Raw genomic sequence first — 25,585 nt, 5'->3', positions numbered from 1 at the left:
ATCAGTTGTAATTTCTCCTTTTTTATTTCTGATTGAGCTTATTTGAACCCTCTCTCTTCTCCTGTGGTTAATATAGCTAATGGTTTATTAATTTATCTTTTCAAAGAACCAATTTTTCATATCATTGATCCACTGTGTTGTTCTTTCACTTTAAATCTCATTTAGTTCTGCTCTGCTCTTTATTTCTTGTCTTCTGCTAGCTGTGGGCTTGGTTTGTTCTTGTTTTTCTAGTGCCTTGAGGTGTGACATTAGATTGTTAATTTCTGATCTTTCTGTCTTTTTGATGTAGGCATTTAGTGCCATAAACTTCCCTCTTAGCATTGCTTTTGCTATATCCCAGTATTTTGATAGTTTGTGTCACCATTGCCATTCAATTGAAAAAACTGTTTGATTTCCATCTTTATTTCATCATTGACCCAAAGATCATTCAGCAGCAGATTATTTAATTTCCACACATCTGTATAGTTTTGAGAGTTTCTAATGGAATTGACTTCTAGTTTTATTTCATTTTGGTCAGAGAAGATACAAGGTATGATTTAATTTTTTAAAATTTGCTGAGACTTGTTTTGTAGCATACCATATGGTATTTTTTGGAGAATGTTCCATATGCTGATGAGAAGAATATATATTCTGCAGTTTGGGGTAGAATGTTCCATAAATGTCTGTTAGATCTATTTGTTCTAGAGTGCAGTTTAAGTCTTGTGTTTCTTTGTTGATTTTCTGCCTCAGTGATCTGCCTAGTTCTGTCATTGGAGTGTTGAAGTACCCCATTATTATATTTTGAATTTTATTTCTTTTCTTAGAGCTGGCAGTATTTGTTTTATGAATCTGGGAGCTCCAGTGTTAGGAGCATATGTATTTGGGATTGTTATATCTTCTTGTTGAATTGATCCCCTTATATTATATAATGACCATCCTTGTCATTTTTTACCGTTGTTGATTTAAAGTCCGTTTTTTATGATATAAGAATAGGTACTCCTGCTCATTTTGGTTTCCATTTGTGTGGAATATTTTTTTCTACCCCTTTACCACGTGTCTATTTAAATCCATTGGATTAGATGGGTTACTCCCAAAGATTTAGTATAAAGGTAAGAGAAAAAACAATTTAGGATTAAACCCTGAGAAACTCGCTATTTATTTATTTGGTGCCTTAAAAACATATTTTTTTTTTATTTTAAAAACCATTGATTCAACATTTATTTATAACTTTTTATTTTTAATTATTATGGGCACATAATAGTTGTATATTTTTATTGGGTATGTGTGATGTTTTGATACAGGCATGTAATGTGAATTAATCAAATCAGGGTAACTGGTTTATCCATCACCTCAGTCATTTAACATTTCTTTGTGTTAGGATATTCCAATTCCAGTCTTTTAGTTATTTTAAGGTATACCATAACTTACTGTTGATTATAGTCACTTTGTTGTGCTATCAAGTATTGTTCATTCTAACTATCTAACTATATTTTATGCCCATTAACCAACCCCACTTTATCCTCCCTTCCCCAGTACCATTTCTAGCCTCTGGTAACCATCATTCTACTCTCTGTCTCCATGAGATCAGTTGTTTTTAATACTTAGCTCCCACATATGAGTGAGAAAATGAGAAATTTGTCTTTCTGTGCTTGGCTTATTTCACTTAGCATAATGTTCTCCAGTTCCATCCATGTTGTTGCAAATGGCAGGATTTCATTCATGTTGTGGCTATATAATATTCCATTGTGTATGTGTACCATGATTTCTTTATCCATTCATCCATTGAAGGACACTTGGGTTGATTTCATATCTTGGGTACTGTGAATAGTGCTGCAATAAACATGGTAGTGGAGATACCTTTTTGATATTCTGAATTCTCCTCCTTTGGATATATACCTAGCAGTGATATTAATGGCTCATATGGTAGTTTTAGTTCAATATTTTGAGGAACCTCCATACTGTTCTCCATAGTGGTTTCCCTAATTTACATTCCCACCAACAGTATATGAGGGTTCCCCTTTTCTCTACATCCTCACCAATATTCATTGTTGCCTGTCTTTTTGATAAAAGCCATTTTAACTGGGGTGAAATGATATCTCATTGTAGTTTTAAATACTATATTTATGGTCTGAGTCCAAAATAGGACTCCAGCTTAGAACTCTTCTTGAACCCCAGACATAGATATCCATCTTCCTTCTTTACCTACTTACTTGATCATTTCTTGACACCATAAATATGCTCTAGAACTCAAACATAACAGTCCTCAAACAGGGTTTTGATTTTCTTTTTTCCCCTATAAAACATTTTCTCCTTAGAGTCTTTTACCAAGGTATTTAAAATAGAAATTTTAGAATTATTTTCATAATTTCTTCTTTTCTATCATATCAACATCTAATCAATGAATAATGAATCCTGTCAATTTCAACTGAAATTTCTATTAAGTCTGCTTTCTCTTCATTTCTACCTCCCATCTTAATCCAGGCAATCATTTTCTGGCACCAGGACAGTACAACACAACCTTGTTTCCTATTTTATTCTTGCCCCTCTGTGTTACATTTTCCAAATAGATGGATATATATATATATATTTTTTTTTATTTCAGCTCTTCATGGGGGTACAAAAGCTCAGGTTATATACATTGTCCATGTCCCACCCATCCCTCTGAGTCAGAGCCTCAAGCGTGTCCATTCTCCAGACAGTGTGCCTGGCACTCACCATGTAGTCATACCTCCATCCCCTCCCCCCACCCCCCACCTCCCCAAGTCAGTACCTTCAAGCATGACCATTCCCCAGACGGTGCGCAACGCACTCATCATGTAGGCATACATCCATTCCCTCCCCCCACCCCACCCCACCCCACCACCCCCTCATCTCAATCTGATATCCAATTGGTATCCTTCTCCGATGTGCATTTAGGTGATGATCAGGGAAACTAATTTTCTGGTGAGTACATGTGATACTTGTTTTTCCATTCTTTGGATACTTCACTTAAGATAATGGATTCCAACTCTCTCCAGGAGAACCAAAGAGATGTCGTATCACCGTTATTGCTTATAGCTGAGTAATACTCCATGGTATACATATACCACAGTTTACTAATCCATTCGTGGATTGATGGGTATTTGGGTTGTTTCCACATCTTTGCAATTGTGAATTGTGCTGCTATAAACATTCGGGTACAGGTGTCTTTGTTGTAGAATGACTTTTGTTCTTCTGGGTAGATGCCCAATAAAGGGATTGCTGGATCGAATGGTAGGTCTACTTCAATCTGTTTAAGGTATCTCCATAATGCTTTCCACAGGGGTTGCACTAGTTTGCAGTCCCACCAGCAGTGTATGAGTGTTCCTGTCTCTCCACATCCACGCCAACATGTGTTGTTTTGGGACTTTTTGATAAAGGCCATTCTCACTGGAGTTAAGTGATACCTCATTGTGGTTTTGATTTGCATTTCACTGATGATTAGGGATGTTGAGCATTTTTTCATATGTTTGTTATCCATTCTTATATCTTCTTTTGAAAAATTTCTATTCATGTCCTTTGTCCACTTTTTGATAGGGTTGTTTGATTTTTTCTTGCTGATTTTCCTGAGTTCTAAATAGATTCTTGTTATGAGTCCTTTATCTGATGTGAGGTATGCGAATAGATGGATATTTTTAAAAACTTCTCAAAAATTAAACATATTGCCACTTTCTCCTGATTAAAATTCTTCCATGGCTTCCTTATCATGGCCTCAGAACATGATTCTGCAATGTTATTTCAAGTCAATGTCACTTAATACTGCTATACCGTAGCCACATTTAGTATTTTTAGGTTCTTTAAACATGTTAAGCTTTTTCTTCTGCAGGGCCTTTGTTTATTCTGATTGGCCTGTTCTCAAATCATGCTGTCCTAGAATTGCCCTCACTCCACTCTTCTTATGCCAAGCTTCTTTTCTTCTCTCTTTTTTTAAATTTTTTTAAATTTCAGAATATTACAGGGGTAAAAACATTTTGGTTACATAAATTGGTTTTATATCGTTTGAGTCAAAGTGTGCCCATCACCCAGATAGTGGTATTGTACTCACTTCATCATGGGAATATGTTCTATGTTCCCTGGCTATCTACCTAATCTAGGTCCTCCATCCCCTTTCAAATTCTCTGTCTACTTTTTCCTTTGTAGCAGTTATTCACACTTAGAATTCCTCCTTTTCTTGGTGTGTTTGTTTAATGTACAAACACACATACACTGTTCTCTCTCGCACACACACACCCCATATATTCTCAGTTAACATTGTTAATAGGTTCTTGGAAACTGAGGCTTTAAACAAAACTATGTATAAGGAGAATAATTTTTTTCCTCATCAATATTATAAGGAAGCATTATTATTCAAGGACCTACTGTAAGTTGTTTTGCTTAAAGCCACAGTTTCTAAAAAACATTTGATGACATTAAAGTGAGGACTTCCCGTATGTCATATATATATATAATATATATATAAAATATATATTATATATATATAGACAGAGATATATATATACTATATATGTAGTCTTTATATATTATATTATAGTGTGTATGTACACATATGCACATACTTTTATTTCACTGTTTACTTTTATTTTACTGTTTCCTCAACAACACTGCAAAAGCCATAAAAGTGAAAACCTTATCCTTCTTCTTTACCATCCTGTCCCCTAGCAAAGTATATGAAACATCCTCAACAAATTTTTGTTGAATGAATGGATGGATATAGATGAATGACTGCTATAGACAGATCATAGTGGGACTGTGGGAATGATTTCAATGTGGTCTCTTAAAGAACATCATTAATAAGAGAGGCGCCTACAGATAACTATGAAACAAAATATTTTAGCTGGACCATAGAAGTATTACTGATCTATTTGTGTAGACATTTATAATAATAAAAGCCAACTATTTTTTTTAGCTCTTTAACTGTGTGAGAAAATGTGCTAATTTCCTTGTATACAATTTAATTTAACACAACAGCTTTTTGAGACAGGTCCTATTAACATCTGTATTTTATTGTTGAAGAAACTAGGTTTATGAGAGTCCTAGGGAAGCTAGAATGTGGAAACAACATCTGAACCTAAGTCTCCTTCTTCTAAGGTCTATATTCATAATCACAAATCTTATAAAAGATCCACCGCCTACAAATTATTTAAATTATTTTATATTTTCTCCTAATCCATTTGTTATTTTTCCTTACTTGTGCTAAACTGTGTTTTCCAAAAAAGTATCTTTGCAAAAACAACAAAAAAAGCTCACTAACGAGAGAAGATAAGGTGGAATCAGAACTATGAGCCTTCCTTTAATGGGGCCATCATCTTTAATTATAAATAAATTTTGAAAAAATTACTCAGATCTAAATATCTTCATTTGCTCAGTTATCGTACTGAATATGCCTTTGCTGTATTAATGAGAAAGCTCGAGGTCAGAATTTTAGAGTTAAGTAAAGACTCAATTTACTCATTTATCAAATTGGGCAGAAGGTCTGAAGAAAGATTTAATTTGACTAGGTTATAAATTTTATCATATGTTACACATTTTCTTTCTTATGTTTTTGACATTTATTGTAAAGAGATATGGACTTTCCTGTCAACTTGTTTTACTAAGGAACATGTCATTACTCATCTGACATCTACCACAATTGACCTTAATGGTTTAACAGATTTCAAGTTTGTAAAAAGTGTTTAAATAATTACATGAGGTTATAAATCATAATAAATGTGAGACTGGGAATTCAGAACCTGTGCTTATTTTGAATCTCCACTCAGAAAACATAGTAAAAACTAATCACAAAAATAGTACCAATAAAACTTATTTAGAAAGAAATGCCACTTTTTTTATTTGAATGACATTTTCTTGATTAAAGAGGCCCTCATCTATAGAGATTTTTGTAACATTTTCTATTAAGTTAAAAAAGTGAAACCTTGACCACTTTTTAAATATGTCATTCTCTAAGTACTCACAAAATAATACGGAATAAAATCCTCTTTTAGGATATGAAACAAGTTGGTCTCATTCAGATTCAGATTGATTTTGGCCTACAGCCCTACTTATCATTTAATTAAATGAGAATGCATTATGCAGAGCTCTTAAGTTGCATAGTAAAAAAGCAAAAATATGTAGCATGAATATACATTATAAATTATATTAGCAGAATTCTCATGGGAAGATAAGAGTATTGCAAGGTCATCTATATACAAAGGTATACGAAAATGCACTCAACATCCAAAGAAAACACATGAAAGAAAATAGAAAAGTTATTGAACAATGTAGAGCAGGCTTAAAATATTGTGTTTTTATTTGTAAAATAAGATTGTTACAACAAAAGACCTTGACTTCCTTTCCTTTCCCTCATCAGTGGTTGTGGGAAGATCATTCCATTTCAGAGCATTGAGCACTAGATTAGGAATTGCTTTTTTCTAAGGTAATTTGATAACTATGGAATTAATAGTCTAACTCAATGGAAAAATTAACATCTGTGAAAGAATTAGTTTATTTTAGCACTTTATTTAGCACTTCCTATACAGAATTTTAGAGAGATAATTTAATGATAAAATTATAACATATTTTTTAAAAAATAATGCTAGCATATACTTGGTGCCCTGCTTATATTTCTATTGATGAATAATTACCTTGTATCAAATGATATTTCTTACTTGGGGTGTGTGTGTATCCACACACACACACACACACACACACACACACACAGACACAGAGGGAGGGAAGGAGGGAGAGAGAGAGAGAGAGAGAGAGAGAGAAAGAGATAATACTCATGGGCATACGAGAAAGATATGAACAAAATAAACCTAAATCAATTTGGGGGATGGACATGCTTGAAGCTCTGACTCAGGGTGGGGGGCAAGGGCAATATACATAACATAAACATTTGTACCCCCATAATATGCTGAAATTAAAAAAAAGAACTAGTACTGAATCATTTTGTAAACCATGAAGGAAGAACAAATCATCCATTTTCTCAGTCATACTTTCAATATCCACATCACACAATTAACCAATAACAATGGCTACATAACCATGGTTTAGATGACCTAGGACTATTAAAAATAATACATAAATGAATAAAGTCATATTTGGACAAAAATATTCTATATAGTGACATATTCATAATATATAAACTTATGCAATTTAAATTAAAACCCTATAGAATCAACTTTATTTGATTAATTCTCATTTAGAGTCTGAGCAACACAACAGCTCTCTTAAATATTAATTCTCATAATTTTATATATGACTTTAAAAACATCAAAAATCTAAATATGCTCTCGAATACTTTTTATCTGTAGGTAATTCATTGTAAGTCATTGACACACCATTTAATAGAGGAATGAAATCACTCAAGATTTACAAAAAAACCTGAAAAGGAGTATAATGATTATATAATCCATCCATTCATTTACTTTATGAGTAAATTAAGATTCAAAGATATTCAGCAATTTTTTATATAATCATTGACATAAGTGTGATTCCAATCCATAACTTCTGATTATCACCTTAATATTAGTGTCTCTCCTAATTTCTCTTATTGAAAAAAAAAAAACAGAAACAAATTTGAAGTGTGCAGTTTTCTGTTTATCTCTGATTCATCCTAACCTCCAGAAATTCCCAACCATTTATAAATTTTATATTATCTATTCTTTATTGGATTTTCATATTTATTTTTGAACTATATAATATTTTAGAAGTTCAATCTCAATGTGACAGAGAGATTATTGGGAGAGAAAATTTCCAACTAAAAGACAAAGATGCAAAATTATATGTACAAATATACTACCAAGTATTGAAAACAATAAATATAGTTCCCATTGGCTATTAAATATCCTAGCAAAGTGTAAATATTTATTTAAAGAGTTATTTCAGCAAATGTGTAAATATTTCCATATATGTGTATGTGTGGGGGAGGGGCAAGGAGATGTGTGTATCAGAGAGTTAGAATGGGGCTCTTTGTGTTTCAACTTCAATGGAAGCATTATTTTAGTAGACATTAACATATTTAAGTAAGTATATGACAAACCCAGTTTCTTATATGAATGGTTTTCAATAGAAATGTAGGAGAATCTATTTTGTGACATGTGAAAGCTGTTAGAATCAAAATAGAGTCACTTGTGTCAAACCCTGACAAAATGGAGCCAGGGAAGGCCATGAAGAAAGGGCTCTCATGCATCGTTTTCCTAACAACAGGAACTATCACAGGAAATGTTTCTAAATTTCAGCTTATTGCATTAGCCACACAAGCACAGCTAACAGCACAAGGACAGCTAGCCACTTATACAAGAAGAGTTGCCTGTTTCAAAACTGTCTCACAAAGCCAATCCAAAACTGCAAGAGCCTAACCGTAACTTCAAGATTACAATTGCTACCTAGCAACTACTGAAACTCACCAGTGAACTTTCTTTCAAAACAACTTGTATAACCTCCTCTCCCCAATAAATCCCTAACCTTCCTTTGTTTTCCAGATATATTAAGGACCACTCCAGTTTGTGCATATGTCTAAGATTGCAACCTTATCTTTGTTTACTCCTAAATATTTTTTTTTCTTTTTGCTTGGAGATTTGTCTCTATATATTTTTATTTCAAGCTGATAGACTCTTGGACTCTTCAGGAACAGTGAGAATATAAAAGAAAAACAGAGAGGAAAGAAGATTGGTGAAAATATTTCCTTTGTGAGATCCTGTAAGGATTGGAGAGGACTCTTCTCACAGCCTTTCTGAAAGTGTAGTGGAAGAGTGTTGTCTTCTAGTGCTAGCATAGAGAGTTGGGCTTAAATGGGATTGCCCATCTATGAAATGTGTTTTTTGAACTTGGCACACAAAAAGGACCAGTATCTGCTCCTGTCTGAGAAAACATAAGTCAAGCTCAAACAGGAACAAGTCGGCTGTTGAGGAAATCTAGAGGATGAGAGAGAACGTCTGTGCTGCAATAAGCCTGGTCTTTCTGTGTTTCTCAGAGAAAGAATGTGTTTTCTGTTCTATAAAGGATGGGTTACAGAGATACAAAATGGAGTCATCTGGAGATATATCCATTCAGGCCCTCTGAGAGGTAAAAAAATGCCTCAGCAGAAAGAGGAGGCTCGGGGTATGGAGTGGCAGGGGATCAATTAAGGCAAATGCCCATTTAGAATACACATTCATCCATCTGAGATAAGGGATTTCAGGAGAGAGGAACAGCTTGGATCACTAAAATACCCTGCACTTCGCATGATAGGGTCAACCTAAATATCATGATCAAAGAACATGTAGTCAGCTTAGGACTTAGGTGCAGTGCAGTCCCTTTACATCTTCTCTGCCCTACGTCCTTTAGATTTTAAAGAAACTGGAAACAGTAGCAATTAAGGAGTTTGAAAAAAGGAGGAGAATACGAAGTAGAGAGACCAGAACAGGTGATCTTGTCCCTCTTCTTTCTTTATGCAGGCTCCTACAAGGCATGAAATGGGAGATAGTGAAGAAGAATTTGATATTCAATCACATGTAGTATTTTGATTAATATCCAGGGCTTGGCATTCTAATTATAGAATTAGAACTGTGTTTCTAGTTGTTATGGGCTAAATTGTTTCCTCCCCCCTCCCCAAAATTCATATGTTGAAATCTTAAACCCTAGTGCCTCAGAATGTGACCATATTTAGACATAAGCTCTTTAAAAAGATGATTAGGTTAAAATGAGGTCTTTAGTTTGGGCTCTAATCCAATATAACTGGATTCTTACAGGAAGAGGAAATTTGGACACACAGACAAAGACATTAGATATGTGTGTGCACAGAAAAATCCATGTGAGGACAGCATCTGAAGGCAGCCATCTGCAAGCCAAAGAGTGAGGTCTCTAAAGTAACAAAACCTACTGACACTTTGATCTCCGACTTCCAATCTCCAGAACTGTGAGAAATAAATTTCTGTTGTGTAAGCCACCCAGCCTGTGGTACTTTGCTATGACATCCCTAGCAAACCAGTTTAACACGATGCCAGGACCTAACTGAGTTTTAAACCAGGGAAGGTTTCTATTCAGGATGTCTTTCTTCTATAAAACTGAAGTTATTTATTACAATTCATCAGTATATCTACCTGGAAAAACTAGAAGATAGATATCTAAGGTTTGTACTAAAACCTAATATGCATTTGTGATACTTTGCTTTGTGTATACAGGTGCTGCATTTTCTGAATCAAAGAATAAATACGTTTATGGGGAAAATAAGACATAATGGAACGTATAAAATCAGGCCTATGCTAGATAGTAGCAGTAGTTCTTAAACATCTCAATACCTCCTTGGTACCTTTGTGGTAGGAAAAAGATCAGTGTTATGTATCTGACAGAGTAAGCATGAGTTTAGGGGTACTATGAAGAAATAAAAAAAACAGTTTTGAAAGAAATTAATATTTTTAAAAGTATTAAAAGGGGAAAGTCAGAATTTTCTTGAATGCCCTCATTTTATATATTTCTTTTAAATTGCATATCATGGGGAGGGAAATAATTTTTAAATTAATTATGGTTTCTAAAGTATGGAAATAAGGCAGATCTTGAAATACAATGATCATACACAATAAATCATAAAGAGTTAGTGAACAATAACAAAAAACGAGCAGTGAGAAAAATGACACTATGTCATATTCTCTCAGTGTATTTATGTGATTTTTGAAAAAATTTCCTGCTTTCTTATAATTGAGTAGCACTAGCTTAGCTGCCACAAGAGGGATACTCACCTCTTTATCTTAACTTATCTGCATAGTCCAACATAAGTAGCCACTCATGACTTGAGGTTTTTGAACATTTGAAATATACTAGCATGGTTGAGAAACTGAATTTTTAATTTTATTTATTATAATTAATTTTAATTTCAATTTAGGAGCAGGTAGTACAAAATATTTTTCCATTAAACACAACTTTATTGTTTTGATACACTACATTGTTTCTTAACTGTTGCATCATATAGATGTAGTTGTATTATAGTGAAGGTGTTAGGAGCATGAATTCTTTCCAGTACTTTCCACTAACATAAACATAACATTAAATGTGCTTATTTGAATATTTTATGAGGACAGCAATAATTACAGTGATATCTAAGTATATCATAATTGCTAAAAAATTGAAATATTTATTATTTTAATTATACATAAATTCTCTTAGTCTATTAAAAAACTATTCCCAAAGAAATTTAATGTTAAATATGAGATTTACTATAAGTATAAAACACCCTAAACTTTCAAGAATTATGATGTAAAATAGAATATAAAATATATCATTAACATTTTATGTAGATTGCATGTTAAAAATGTTAATATATTGAACATATTAGTTAAATGTAATCAAAATTAATTTTGCCTGTTTCTTTTACTGTTTTACATATCTACAATAAAATTTATTCATATGTATGTGTATATATCATATTATTATTATTTATTATATATTATTTGGCTAGTGTTGTGCTAATGGGTAGAGGACCAGGCAGAGATTAAACAGAAAGTGAGGAATACTGAGGCCCTCCACAGGAATGTTCAATGGGAACACTTCCTATCATTGCAAAGCTATGCTATCATGAGTAACTTTCATGAGTTACTGACATTGGGAGGAGTAAACTAAATAAAAAGATTTTAGCTCTAGAAAGAAGTCAGATGAGAGTAGAGGAGGAGTAGATTAAGTAAAAAAATATTTTAGATCTAGAAAGAATTGAGATGTTAAGGAATCTATTCAAGTTCACAGTAAATCTGTACCTGATTTACTAACTTCTAATCCAGTGCTCTTTCCAGAAAAATACCATGTGAAGGAAAATTTATTACTGGAAATCTCTCTTTCTCTCTCTACTTTTTCTATCTTAGCTTTTATTGCCATTTCCTACTTTTTAAACATCTGAAAAACAGTTTACTACCTTTTTGCTATATTGGAAAACTAGAAAAATGTGTCCACTTGGAAATCTGACCTGGTGCACAACCACAAAATCTGGATACTCATGTTAGTTATGGAAACTCTAAATAGTAATTGGTATTTTCCAAAGGAAGGGAGGATATAATCCAATACAACAAGGTTATGTTCTTGTTAAATCAAAAATATAATGTTTTAATTTGCACTTTTTTTGATAAAAGTGCACTGGGTATTACGAAATCATTAACTTTCCCCATAAGCATCTTATGCTTCATTCACCTTAAGCTATTTTATATTTGTTAGTGCAAAAGTAATTGCAGTTTTAGCACTGTTGAAATTTGCCATTTGATATTGGAATACATTCTTAAATAAATGTGGTTATGTCATATGTCATTTTAATGTGATTTCTCACCTTATGTTTTTTGCTAATGACTTATTACTTGCTGTTTATTTTATATTTATTTTAGACTATGGGAATGATATTAGACAAAAGGCAAATTCGAGCGATTTTCTTATTTGAGTTCAAAATGTCATAAAGCAACAGAGACAACTCTCAACATCAACAACGCATTTGGCCCAGGAACTGCTAATGAATGTACAGTGCAGTCGTGGTTCAAGAAATTTTGCAAAGGAAAGGAAAGCCTTGAGATGAGGACACCGTCGCCGGCCGCCGGCCATAGGAAGTTGACAACAATCAATTGAGAGCAATCATTCAAGCTGATCCTCTTACAACTACACGATAAGTTGCTGAAGACCTCAATGGTGACCATTCTACATTTGGTACTTGAAGCAAATGGGAAAGTTGAAAAAGCTCGATAAGTGGGTGCCTCATGAGCTAACTGAAAATCAAAAAAAATCATTGATTTGAAGTGTTCTTTTCTTGTAAGCAACAATAATGAACCATTTCTCCATCAGACTGTGATGTGCGACAAAAAGTGGATTACATATTACAACCAGAGACAACTAGCTCAGTGGTTTGACCAAGAAGAAGCTCCAAAGCACTTCTCAAAGCCAAACTTGCACCAAGAAAAGGTCATGGTCACTGTTTGGTGATCTGCTGCCGGTCTGATCCACTATGGATTTCTAAATCCCGGTGAAACCATTACGCCTGAGAAGTATGTTCAGCAGCCAGCATTGGTCAACAGAAAGGGCACAATTCTTCTCCCTAACAATCAACGCTTCAAAAGTTGAACAAACTGGGCTACAAAGTTTTGCCTCGTCCTCCATATTCACCTGACTTGGTAACCAACTACCACTTCCTCAAGCATCTAGACAACTTTTTGCAGGGCAAAGGCTTCTACAACCAGCAGGATGCAGAAAATGTTATCCAAGAGTTTGTGGAATCCCGAAACACGGATTTTTATGCTACAGGAATAAACAAACTTATTTCTCATTGGCAAAAATGTGTTGATTGTAATGGTTCCTGTTTTGATTAATAAAGATGTATTTGAGCCTACTTATAATGATCTAAAATTCATGGTCTGAAACCACAATTACTTTTGTGCCACTCTAATTACAGATTCAGTCTTGGGTTTTACAATAACAGTCAGTAGGGCATAAACTAATAAAAGGTTAAATAAGCCTGTAACAGCAAATGGTGTTATTATTTGTTTCACCAATATAGATATGGTAACAATGAATATCCTTTCCTGATATCTGACATGGTTAATTTGTAAGACATTTGTCTATTAAATGGTTCAATGGGGATAATTTTTATTACACTATCTATTATATAAAAACATGTAATTGAGTTCATTTTATTTAAAAAATCAATGGATTAAAACTTATATTAAGACTCAGGAAAGGGCATCATGGAGTACAACGTGAGGGCAATTAACCATGCTAAGAGAATGGACCACAAGTTGCCTTAAACACGCCAGCACTGAATGCCTGCAGAATTCTCAACTACGAAGAAGTGGTATCTCTATTGAAACCAGCTAATATTCTTAAGTGAGAATAAGGGTTTATATATGGACAAGTTGTTTGCATCTCATCACTATTAAGACTCATAGGCTTATGTTACTTATATCTAGAAGCTTTCTTGGAAAAGAAGAGAGGAAATAATCTAAAGGAGGTAATGAAACCCTTAAAGTTTGAGCATTTAGCCCAGGGAAGCTGGCTAAACGCAAAGAGACTTTTATCACAGAAGATATGGGCAAATTTTAAGTTTATTCTATCATCAACAGGAATGTGTGAGCCATGTAGCAAAATTATATATAATGATCTATTGTTTTTTCATTTTTACAATTGGTAAGTACTATACTTGAACCTAATATTTTCGAAAATATTATCCATATTATTAATACAACTTAATATTGAAAGATTATCTCCTATTTATGGTAGTTGGTATATTTGAAGATGATCCAAATCCAATCATTTTACTAAGTTGTTTCAGGATTTTTCAAAAATTCTATGATATTATAAAATGAAGTTAACATAATCTGCCTTTTTCAAGGCATATCAATAAAGGAAATACACACACGTGCACATACACACACACATATAAAGCACTGGCTTAAAAGGATCACTTAGCAAATGTAAGCATGAAAGCTTATTGTTTTTATTTAAAATGTATTTATGATATTTTCCTTTTGATTATCAGAGCTACTCTAGTGTCAATGCTTTGAAGGTTAGAAAATAGCAAAACTTTTATAAGAGAATCCATGCCTAATCTTTAAAATAATAAATTCTGTGACTATTTCTTAAATGCATTAATTCTTTTCCTTCATACTCTCCTGCTGTACTTTGCCCACAAATCCTCTATTATCTGATTTTAAGTAATCCTTTTTATCAAAATATGAATGTTTCTGCAACTACCCCTTTCTCTTGATGTCCACTAATAGTTCTGGGTAGTCTCAATGTTAATACCTATTGTTAACTCATAAACAGAAAAAAAAGGACTATAAAGTAGCTAAGCAAGAAAAAAGAACCAACAGTATTCCTAACATTCTACTTTATTTCTAAAACCTCATTGTATAAGTTAAATCTATATTCCAACTCTAAATAGTCACATGGACTAATTTTTAATTCATAAATGTTAAAATATTTAGAAAAATAAAATATTATACCAGAAATTTTTATAGTTGAGTAGAGTTAAACAAAAATGAATCACTAGCATTGTGTTTCTGATGTAGAATACTTTGTTCAGTTTGTGAGGGTGTATTTCACAGTAGACTTTCTATTCCAGGGAAATTTGAAATGAAACACTAATCAGCCAGTTTACTGTCAAACACATCCACATGTATGAAGAGAATTTGGGGGTGGAAGATATATAAGAACATTGGCAAATAAATGTTAAGTTTTAGAATTCCTATAAAAGCTAGTTAAAAATGTAGTTGATATTTTCATTTTCAATATTATAATAACTAAAATTCTATCTGTAAATTTAGAAAATTTCCAGCATTATTGACTTGATTTTAAATTAAATTAATGAATTTTATAAAACAGAAATGAAAAAAATATATTTAGTTATTGAAGAATTTAACTCTAATATCATTATTGATTAATATAATGAAAGCCCTTGAATCTTACACTGGCATGATTGTGAAACATTCATTTACATCACAGAATAAATGCTATCAGGGAGTTTGTAATGGTTGCTTTAGACAGCTGAGTGACTATCTAGATACGATTGTGACGATTAAAAATCTTTTGATTATCTCTATTATTTTGTAGACTTTGTACTAATAAGGGGATGAATCTCATAGACCGACAGGTCCGTAAAGCAAGAAGTAAGATAATTTTCTCTTTTTTGATATACAACAAACTTTTTAAAACAGAAATTCAAAGTGAAAGTAATTATTTAGGAATTGAGACCACTTGAAGAAAGAAAGTTAATAATAATATCAAAATCAAATAGAAACAAAACAAAATACAAGATTAGAAATTATTCTCAAACACTATTTACTAGCAAAACTGAAATTTCTATTCTCTTAAAACTCACTAAGTAAAACTAGGTACCTTACTTCCTAAATTTAAAATAATGCAGTTTGCCTCTGTAATAAAAATAATATTTGGAGATAAAGATTCAAATATATTGAAATTATGAAATTTATCATAGTATATATTCATTAAAAATTAAATAAAAACCTACTATAATATGAAGAATTGTATATTCATTGGATATTTCTTGAATTATACTAACAAAGTTTCATCCACCATTTTTACCAGAAAAGTAATCTATTTGTCCAACACTTCCATGACAGAAAGTACATCCTAATTGTCCAAACCAAAACTATCAGTCTTTTTTTATTATATCACACTCCTCCACACCATCCTTAGAATCACAAATATGACTTGCATTGACAGTTGTCAAATTAGAGCAGGAGTTTCCTGATTAAAATAAAGGCATATATCACTCCCTATCTTTTATTAACAATGGATATATAAAAGTACAATAAGAAAAAGTAATGTCTAAACAAAGTTATAAATATATATATATATAATTAAATATATTAGTGAAAGCAAAGATTAGGACAGCATCTATCACCTTTACAGAAAGTTGCTTTGAAACTGTGCTCTCTTTTTAATCCTGAAATATATTTATGATTTCAGAAAATCTGTTATAGAAAGGAAATTGCTTCTCAGTTTTACTTACAAAATATCCTATTTTAAAATCAGTTCCAAGGAAAAGTGCTTTTCCCTTGAGAAATGTGGGCATCCTCATTTGTGACAGTGAGAAATATAAAGCTTAGTGTTTTATCTTTTTATTTAACCATGGCTCCTAGATTCAAAATTTTACATTTGATCACAATATTTAAACTGTTCATTCCTCATAGTTAGAATGTGTGCTCTAAACCACTCCATATGGTTAATTATATGTTTCCACTGAAGCATCTTTATTTACTTCATGTCTGATTTTCACTATAAAAAGCCTTAATACCTTTTAATTTCCAAAACAATATTGTGCCTAGCTATTGTGACTCTTTTTACTAATGGAAAAAACAAAGCTAAGAGAACTCATACAGCAATTATTAATAATAACTATGATTCACTCCTCATCTCTGACTCCGAATCCTATTCTCTCCTTATATAATATGCTGCATCTCCAATAATCTCATTTACCTTTGTTGAGTAAGTGTGCACATGCATTTAAGTGTAAACTTTCCAAATATAAAAAAAATGGAGTAACTACTCCAAAGCTATTTGTTTTGACTTAAACAATGGGCATCTAAAATGCTGGGGGACTCTGTAACTGAGATTTATGGAAGAATATTTTCAATATGGTTTGAAAGTTTGGTCCATTAAATATGTTTTTCTTAGCAAAAAAGATGCCCAGCTGATCCCAAAATGGTGATAACTTATTTGACAATCTATGTAACATTATTATCTTTCATAAATTTAAAATAATGTATATTGCTATTCATGATTTTTGTTAAATTAAAATTAAGTATATAAAATATTTACTTGCATAATAATTGCATACAATAAAATTTTGGAAGAAAAGGGAAAAATGGAAATGTGATAAAATCTAAAGGATTTAGAGTCCTGAATCTAGAATATGGAATTACTCATATATTTACATATTTGGAATTGATTAAACACTGCAATTCCTAAACTTACATGCCAAAGACAATTTTATGAATGCCTAAAGCTCCAGCAACTATCATTGCACATTAAAAAAATGAAAGTGTGGAATGTTGAATAATTTAAAATAAAAAATGTTGTAATGATATTTCATATTTAAATGATTGAAGCTATTGGATAAAAAAGTAGTATATACATATTTTTTTCTAGATGAAAGATTTTCTGGATTGAACAGTTGAGTGTCCTCTAAAAATCCCCTTCCAATTTAGAAAATAAGAAAACAAGATCATGTATTCATGGAAATGGAAAAGAAGTAGATTTTAGTTTTATAGTAATGATCAAGTGACAATAACATGGAGGTTTCAACAAATAAGTAAGAGGACTTCCAAACACTACAGTTAAGAAAAAAGTTTTACTATTTATGCAAGCAACAGCACAATTCAAGTTCTCATTAAAAGAGACTTAATGAAACTTGAATGTTGGAACAATAAAAAAACAAAGACAAATATAGTAAAAATAATATTGAAATGATTTTCTTTTGGAGAGAGCTGAAAATAAACAGGAAATTTTTTATATCAAAGGAGGGGTAATAAAATCTAAAAATGAGATATTTTCATTGTAAATAAACTCAGAGACAAAAAATAGATGCTCTTGCTCATTTTAGCTAGGATTAGGCATATTTAATGTGGGATTTCCAAGAGGGGAAGCATTTTATATATCAAAAGCATTTTATTTAAATCACAATTTTTTTAGTACTTTTGATTAGGAAAAGAACTATATTTGTTATCATGTTATTCTCAGCCTATAATACAACTTAAAGTTGTCTCTATTTGGGAAAGCACTTTGGTGTGTGTCTATGTGCCTACTTCATCAATTATGGAACTAACTGAAAAAGTAGCTAATGGCATTCAACGAACCTTTTAGTAGTTTTCAGTTAATTTTCATGGTATTTAATAAAGGACACAGATTAAATAGAAAATCTTGTGAGGAAAGTAATCAGTCTTTGGAAACCTGAAGCTCCATTAAAACATTAAATGAATTCAAAATTATAGATAAATCAATAATAATTACTGAGTACTTAGTAAGTATTTGAGTTAAGAAACTGAGCTGCATGGAGACTTGGTATTAACTTTTGAATAATATATTCCATGACATTTCCATCTTGAATTGGTTTTAATTTAGATATCGCTGAAACTAAATAGTAGCATGGAACAATATAAAAAGCATGATTACCATTTCATGCTACGGAATCTATTTCTACATGTCAGAATTGCAATTTGTGCAGGTATTTAAGTTATCTTACTAGAGTTTTTTTAATCCAAAATTCTTCGTTATATTATGATTTCAAGAATTACTTCTCCAACTGAATTTAAGCTGGCTAGGTAAAATATAGAGAGATAATGTAATTATAACAATTAAGCCTGAATCAGGAAGTTTAAAAAAGGATACAATGCAAAGGGATATTTTTATAGATAAAACTTTCCATTGATCCTATTTTAAAATCATAGCTTCTATTTTCTTAAGCCACTTTAGTGCCTCTCTTTTGAGGAGATACAGATCGCAACAGAAATTACCCTCTTTTGAGCCCTTTCTTGCTAAAAATAGACATAAGTTGTAGCCCATAAAACACATACTTTCCATTTACAATGGTGAATTCATTGATATGCTATTTTTCATTGCTGAAAACAGATAGGCAATGCTGGAAAATCAAATTGAATCTTAAAAATACAGTTAAAAGTCAACTTAAGGCTAAAAAGTAGAATATTGAAAATAATAATTAAATACACAAATCTCCTGGCAGTTTTGTGCTATTTTCTTATAAAGCAAAAGAACACTATCTGAAAATACCAGTTCCATGAAATTATATTACATAAAACAAATAAAGTACCATTTAATTTTTGAGGTACATCTATTTTTCCTGTAGTTTATAATATGTACAAAATAAATGCTACTTTATTTCTATTCAGAAAAACAGCAGAAGCTATTCAACTGGAAAATTCTATGAACCTAGTAGAAAAGATCACCACATGAGTCAAAGAGGATAGTCTTTTGAATTTCTGCCATGCCATCTGCCTTAACTTATTGCAGAGAGGAATCAGAGCCATAAAATCATGTGGTTGAAAACTCCAAAAGGAAAGGGGAATCTAAAGATAAAGAGACTTCATGGTAATTGTTTCTTTTTAGTAAAAAGTCCTTTGATTTTTGAAGTGCATGAAAATTTTAGAAATTGAAATTAAAAACTGGACAAAATATTTTTGTAAATTTAAAAATGACACTGGTGTAAATTGGTAAGATTCAAATTACAATACTTGTACAGTTATTTTTAATAAAATATATGAAAATTATTTTTCTGTGAATATTCATTTTTTAAGTTTTAAAATTTAGTCATTTATGATGAGTAATATTTTCTATAATGAGAAATGTTAATAAATTATACAGCTTTAAAAGCATATTTGCACTTATGTTTCCATTCCAATTAACTACTTTAGAAATAGAAATTATTGTAGATTTTCCACAGTGGATTTTCTTCAAAATCTTTATTTTAAGTTCCTATCCTAAGGTTTTTTTTATTACAATGATACTCAATGCACTATTATGAAAGTCAAATTATAAATCACATTAATGTGTTTCTGTTATTGAGATAAATCTTATTGATAGTACATCTGCAGAGAGGTTATTGGTCTTCAAAATATAAATTGACTGTTGAAGTTTCTATTCCAAAAAAGAATATATGGTCTAATGACATTTTAGGTACTAAATATAAGCTGTCTGTTGTCACCATATTAAATGTGCAAAGTGCTTAAGACCTAAGTCTGCTAAAGAGGAAAGCATTAAAAAAACAAAACAAAACAGATAAATGGAAAAATGTAACTGTGGCAATGCTCACTATTCCCTGAAGAGTAGCTGATACACTATTGAAAATTAAATGAATTATTTACATAAGTAGTTTGAGGATAAAGTACACTAAGCTCACATAATATTACTGAATATTGTAGAAGCTACATTTTCATTAGCATTCAATCTTCATAATAATTTGTTCCAAAGAGTTTTTCAAGTTAATGCATGAAATATTATATCCTACTTCTTCAAAATAATGCCTGTTAATAAATTGGTAGATGGAAATCATAACAAGGTTAATTAAACTAGCAGTAACAACACACTGAATATGGAAATGGATTTCAATTGATGAAGATTCTGTTTACAACTTCAGGTTTTCTGTAGTGTTTTATGGTATAGCTCTAGGTATCATATCCAATAGCTGAAGTACTTTATTACAGCAAAATATTGCATATGTTACATATTACCTTTTAGAAGTCATAATATTCTTTATTTTGAATATTGTGCTATAAAAATAGCCTTAATACTATAGTTTAGTTATGATCGCATTATTGCCTCAGCAAGAGAATGACCATTTTTGCCTATTCAAATTACCATTTCTAAACGCTACAGATATTTTTTTCTATCACAAAATGCAATTGTATATACTAAAATCATTTTACACATGAAAAGAGGCAGAGGTATTCATTAAGTATACCTTGGTACGGAGCACTAAATCCACGATATCGATGATTGCTGTCTGTAACAAAATGAAGCCTGAGCCAGTTTTTGTTGCTGATAATTGGTGGTGGTATATTCATTCCAGATAACCTGAATTATAAAGACAAGAACAAAAAAAATTAAAAAGCTTTTCAGCAGTAAACTTTTTCACTATTTTGGGACCAAAAATGTGACTACCTAGATACAAAATTCATAAGTATACATTTTCAGTTTTTTAAGCACAAATGAAATACTTATTCTATGCATAGAAAAGTTAATCATAGAATAGCACAATTCCAAATACATACTGCTACAATTTGGTTTCATATATTGATAAAATCAACTGTAAAACTACAACTGCATATAATTTTTGATTTATACAAATTTATTACACTGATGTTATTTATTGCATTGATAAACATAATGAATGTTGAGCTAATAGTGTTCATTGTGGTCTCCATGTATACACTGATATAATAGTTAGAAAATAGGAAGTCTTCAAAGAAATTGATATTCTTATTTCCAGAATGAGATTCTAGAGTTATTTTCTTATACTCCCTGCTACCCATCTATATTCAATATTTCATATTGGATAGCAAATTTCACAATTTATTTTCATAGAACAAGCATTATTTTTATATAATTTAATAATTTTTAAAAATTTTCATGATTTGCTTTCATTATAATATATACTTATACTATGCATTACAGGCCTGCTATGAAGAATGGAAAGAAAACAGATTATACATATCCAAACAGATATATTTGGATACATATTTAGTCTTCACATATTTCATCATAAAGATACCATTTCATAATATCTTTAAAACAAGTCACTTAAAGCAAAATATTGAAATTATGCTCCAGGTATTGTTCACGATTAATATACTAAGTAATTTTGTGCTTTATAATCCTTAGAAGATTTCCAGTGAAGCAGTGTTTTTTATTTCATTCAATAAAGAAATATCATCCTCATATACTTCCACTATGTATCTAACTATTTAAATTTTAGGCATACGATATAAAGTAAAGGTAAAAGATTCTGAAAAGCAAGACTCTCACATAGTGAAGGAGAGTTTTAGACTAAAGTTTTATAACAACCAGTATATGATGTATCTTTACTTTTCTTCAAAGCCCACATTTTTCTTCAGGAGGCAAAATAGATAGCTGATTTATTAGTTTGTGTTTGTGGGGGTGGAAGTGTGAGGAGGTGTTACAACTCTTTTTTCACTGCTTGGCAGTCAGTCATGTGAGGGGAACCACAGAAGGAGGATAAAACATCTGTCATTGTATGTGGTTGTATATGTAATCAGTGGTGAGATAAATGCATAGAGATGCACAGACCCTCTATCAGATATCCTTCCACCTTATTCCTAACAACCAACCTTTCCAAGGAATTTTGGAAGCTAGGCACCACTTTTAGTGGAGGACGACCTGCCTACTGAAATGTAAAATCACCTTTATTGCATCTTTGTGTCCACTGATTCCAATATGACTAAGTTGGGTTCTATCCCATATATTTCTCATTTCTATTCTTGGTTTGAAATGCATTTTTTAAATCTTTTCCCTATTGGCCTCCTATTTTCTCTTCTTATTGGGTGAGTCTGGTTATTGGTCCAGCTGGTTGAATTGTTTCTTATCTGAATTTAGTAAATAAATATATACCATATACCTATATAATTTTAACACTCAAGTTTAAAATTTGACTTCATTACTTTCAGAAAATTTCCAGGTTTTGTTTATTCTTGTTTGTTGGTTGGTTTGGTTCAAATAGCAATTCAGTGAAAAAATATTTGGATTTGATTCAATTATATTTTCAATAGAGTAGCATGGTTCATGCCAGATTTTGATTCACAATTTGGTCTGTTCAATTCCCTGATTCAATGAGCACAAATATCTATTAGGGAAAGTTTGAATGAGTTTTGACAGGTTTCAGACATTCCTAACTATAATGAAACTAGAATACATGGATGATTCTAACACGCTGACCCACAGAGTTCAGGCATAGACTCTTAAAAGACCCAATGCATGAGACGTAATTCCACCTGTCCATTAAGAAATGTGAGAAAAGAGAAATACACAATAAAAAGGATGAACTTCCCATCTTTTCCATGGACATCAAAGATAATTTCAGCAGTAGATTATTATAAAAGCAAGTGATAGCTACTATAGAACTGTAGTTTCAACTTGAATTCACCTTCAAAAATCTAGGAGGATGGAACTGAAGAAGTAGAGCTACAGAAGCAAGAGGTAAGAAACTGAACTAGAAAGCACTTGCACCACAGCACCCCTCTGCTAGCAGAGAAGAAATATACAGTCATTGGTTATAAAGGCTTTGCAGATTGTACTAACTTAATATTGCTCATTATTTAAATACAATCTATATAATATGGCATGGTTTATGGCTTGTGGTGCAATCTCATAAATGAATCTACACATCTCTGCCCGATATTTCAAGTGTTATCAGGAGTATTGGAAAATGGAGGATTAAGAATATATGCCACCTAGAAAGATCTCATTAAACTAATAAATTAAGATAATTAATTTCTTAAATACTAAAGGAGATATTTCTAAAATATAACTCATTATTATCCCTAATCAAATCACTTTGGCCATTTGACAGTAAGCAAATTTGGGTTCATTCTAATATAAACTCAATGAGAATCATTTTTTAATAATGAAGAGATTTAGTGTGCATTTATTCAACAATTATTTGCTCAATATTTACTATATGACAAACACTAATGCTAAAAGTTGGAAGTATAGTAGTAATATAGTAAGCAAGACAAAGACCATGGTCTTCCACAGTGAAAATAAACAAGTTACATAAATAAATGAATAATATAATTTCAGGTGGTAGCAAATGATATACACATGCAAAAAAAAAATCCACAGATGCATGATTAAAAATTTTTAGAAAAATAAGGTAAGGTTTCAGTTGTGCTAATGAAACAACTTTTTCATTTCACCCTCATCTTTTTATATTACCCGCAAAATATTTATACTCTATAAGTCTTAAATTATTATACTTAACTAGATTTTAGGAAAATTAAATAAAAGAAAAATATGGTAATGATAAATGTCATAAATTTGTCACCTACTACAGTTATTTGTACCGAAGAATTAAAGACATGTCTTTTGAGTAATGAATAAATTTTAATGGAATGACATAATAAATTAACAATGACTTCAGATTTCATTGCATATCCAATGAAGAAAGAAACATTGACAATGCAGTGCAACTCACCATAATTAATCTTTGCAAAAGTATTTTATTTATACAATTTTCTATGGGAAAAAATACCTAAATATTATAAATTGATATTTTAAATCAGATTCAATATTTTCTGTCATAATTAGTCCTTTAGGGAATATGATTACATTTACAATATTCTTTTAAGAATAAGTTAAATGAGGCCGGACGCGGTGGCTCACACCTGTAATCCTAGCCCTCTGGGAGGCCGAGGCGGGTGGATCACTCGAGGTCAGGAGTTCGAGACCAACCTGAGCGAGACCCCATCTCTACTAAAAAAAAATAGAAATAAATTATCTGGACAGCTAAAAATATATACAGAAAAAATTAGCCGGGCATGGTGGCACATGCCTGTAGTCCCAGCTACTCGGGAGGATGAGGCAGTAGGATCGCTTAAGCCCAGGAGTTTGAGGTTGCTGTGAGCTAGGCTGACGCCAGGGCACTCACTCTAGCCCAGGCAACAAAGTGAGACTCTGTCTCAAAAAAAAAAAAGAATAAGTTAAATGTAAGAAATCTGAGAAAACCACAAGTCTTTGCCATTCTCTTAAAAGTTCCTAAAACTAGTCTGATCCTATTCATTTGGTTCATAATTCTTCTGTCAGATCTTCATTTCTGCCACCTCTGGCTCCTCAATTTTCTCAAAATTAGCACTTGCAACAACACGTATCATCTTTGATGGCTCTGACATATTTTTTTAAATCTTTCTAATTCCTTAAAATCATTCAAATGTAATTACCTATCTATATATCCTTAAGTAATCATACATAGATTCAAACCTTAAACCCAGAATTATTCACATCATTACCTTCATGACTTTGTGTCTCACTCTCTAGTAATTCTCCCACTCTCTTTGAACTTTAATTGTGTCTATCTCTCTCCCTCTCTCGTTAGTGCTCTCTTGCCCTCCCTCACTCTTTTTCTCTCTCTTCCTCTTAAACCTGAATGATCTCCTTCCTGCTCTAGCACTGGGATAAGATATATCCTTCATTCATCTTCTATTCTCCATGATCTCATCAGATTATTGCCCTATGTTACGTTGCAATTAGTTCCTCAAATTTACTCTCTCATCTACTCTCAGGTCCTTTGTATGTACTTCATTTTAAGGCTAAAATAAATATAATATCTTAATTTTTATTTACTTATTCTTAATCATTCTCAGGGAAGTCAAACTTAAACTTCCTTTTCTGTCTGCAGAGAGCACCTATGGATAGTCTCATCACTTCATTTTTAAATTATTTGTATTTTTAATTTATACATAGTAATTATACATATTTATAGGGTACAATGTGATGTTTCAATACATGTGTGTACATTGCATACATTTTCTAATTGAAGGAAAACTTCTTCAAGCACACATACTCAGGTTCTTGATTGTCTGATCTGTCAAAGCTCTAGCTCTTTCCTAGAAGTTCTCAGTGT

The 25,585-nt window shown here is 31.7% G+C and overlaps 1 protein-coding gene across 3 annotated transcripts in view; it reads right to left on the bottom strand.

Annotated features, from left to right (window-relative positions):
• CSMD3 (CUB and Sushi multiple domains 3) overlaps nucleotides 1–25,585 on the bottom strand; it is a 1,082,068-nt gene that overhangs the window by 678,328 nt on the left and 378,155 nt on the right. For all 3 annotated transcript variants that reach the window (XM_045561854.1, XM_045561855.1, XM_045561856.1), the window contains exon 6: nucleotides 20,912–21,024. In XM_045561854.1, the coding sequence (XP_045417810.1) occupies nucleotides 20,912–21,024 (113 nt within the window). The remainder of the gene's footprint in view (nucleotides 1–20,911; nucleotides 21,025–25,585) is intronic.

Source organism: Lemur catta, chromosome 9 (assembly GCF_020740605.2).
Source record: "Lemur catta isolate mLemCat1 chromosome 9, mLemCat1.pri, whole genome shotgun sequence".
Lineage (NCBI taxonomy): Eukaryota > Metazoa > Chordata > Mammalia > Primates > Lemuridae > Lemur > Lemur catta.
Note: the sequence above shows the minus strand (reverse complement) of the source record. Positions and strands in the feature narration are given on the sequence as shown.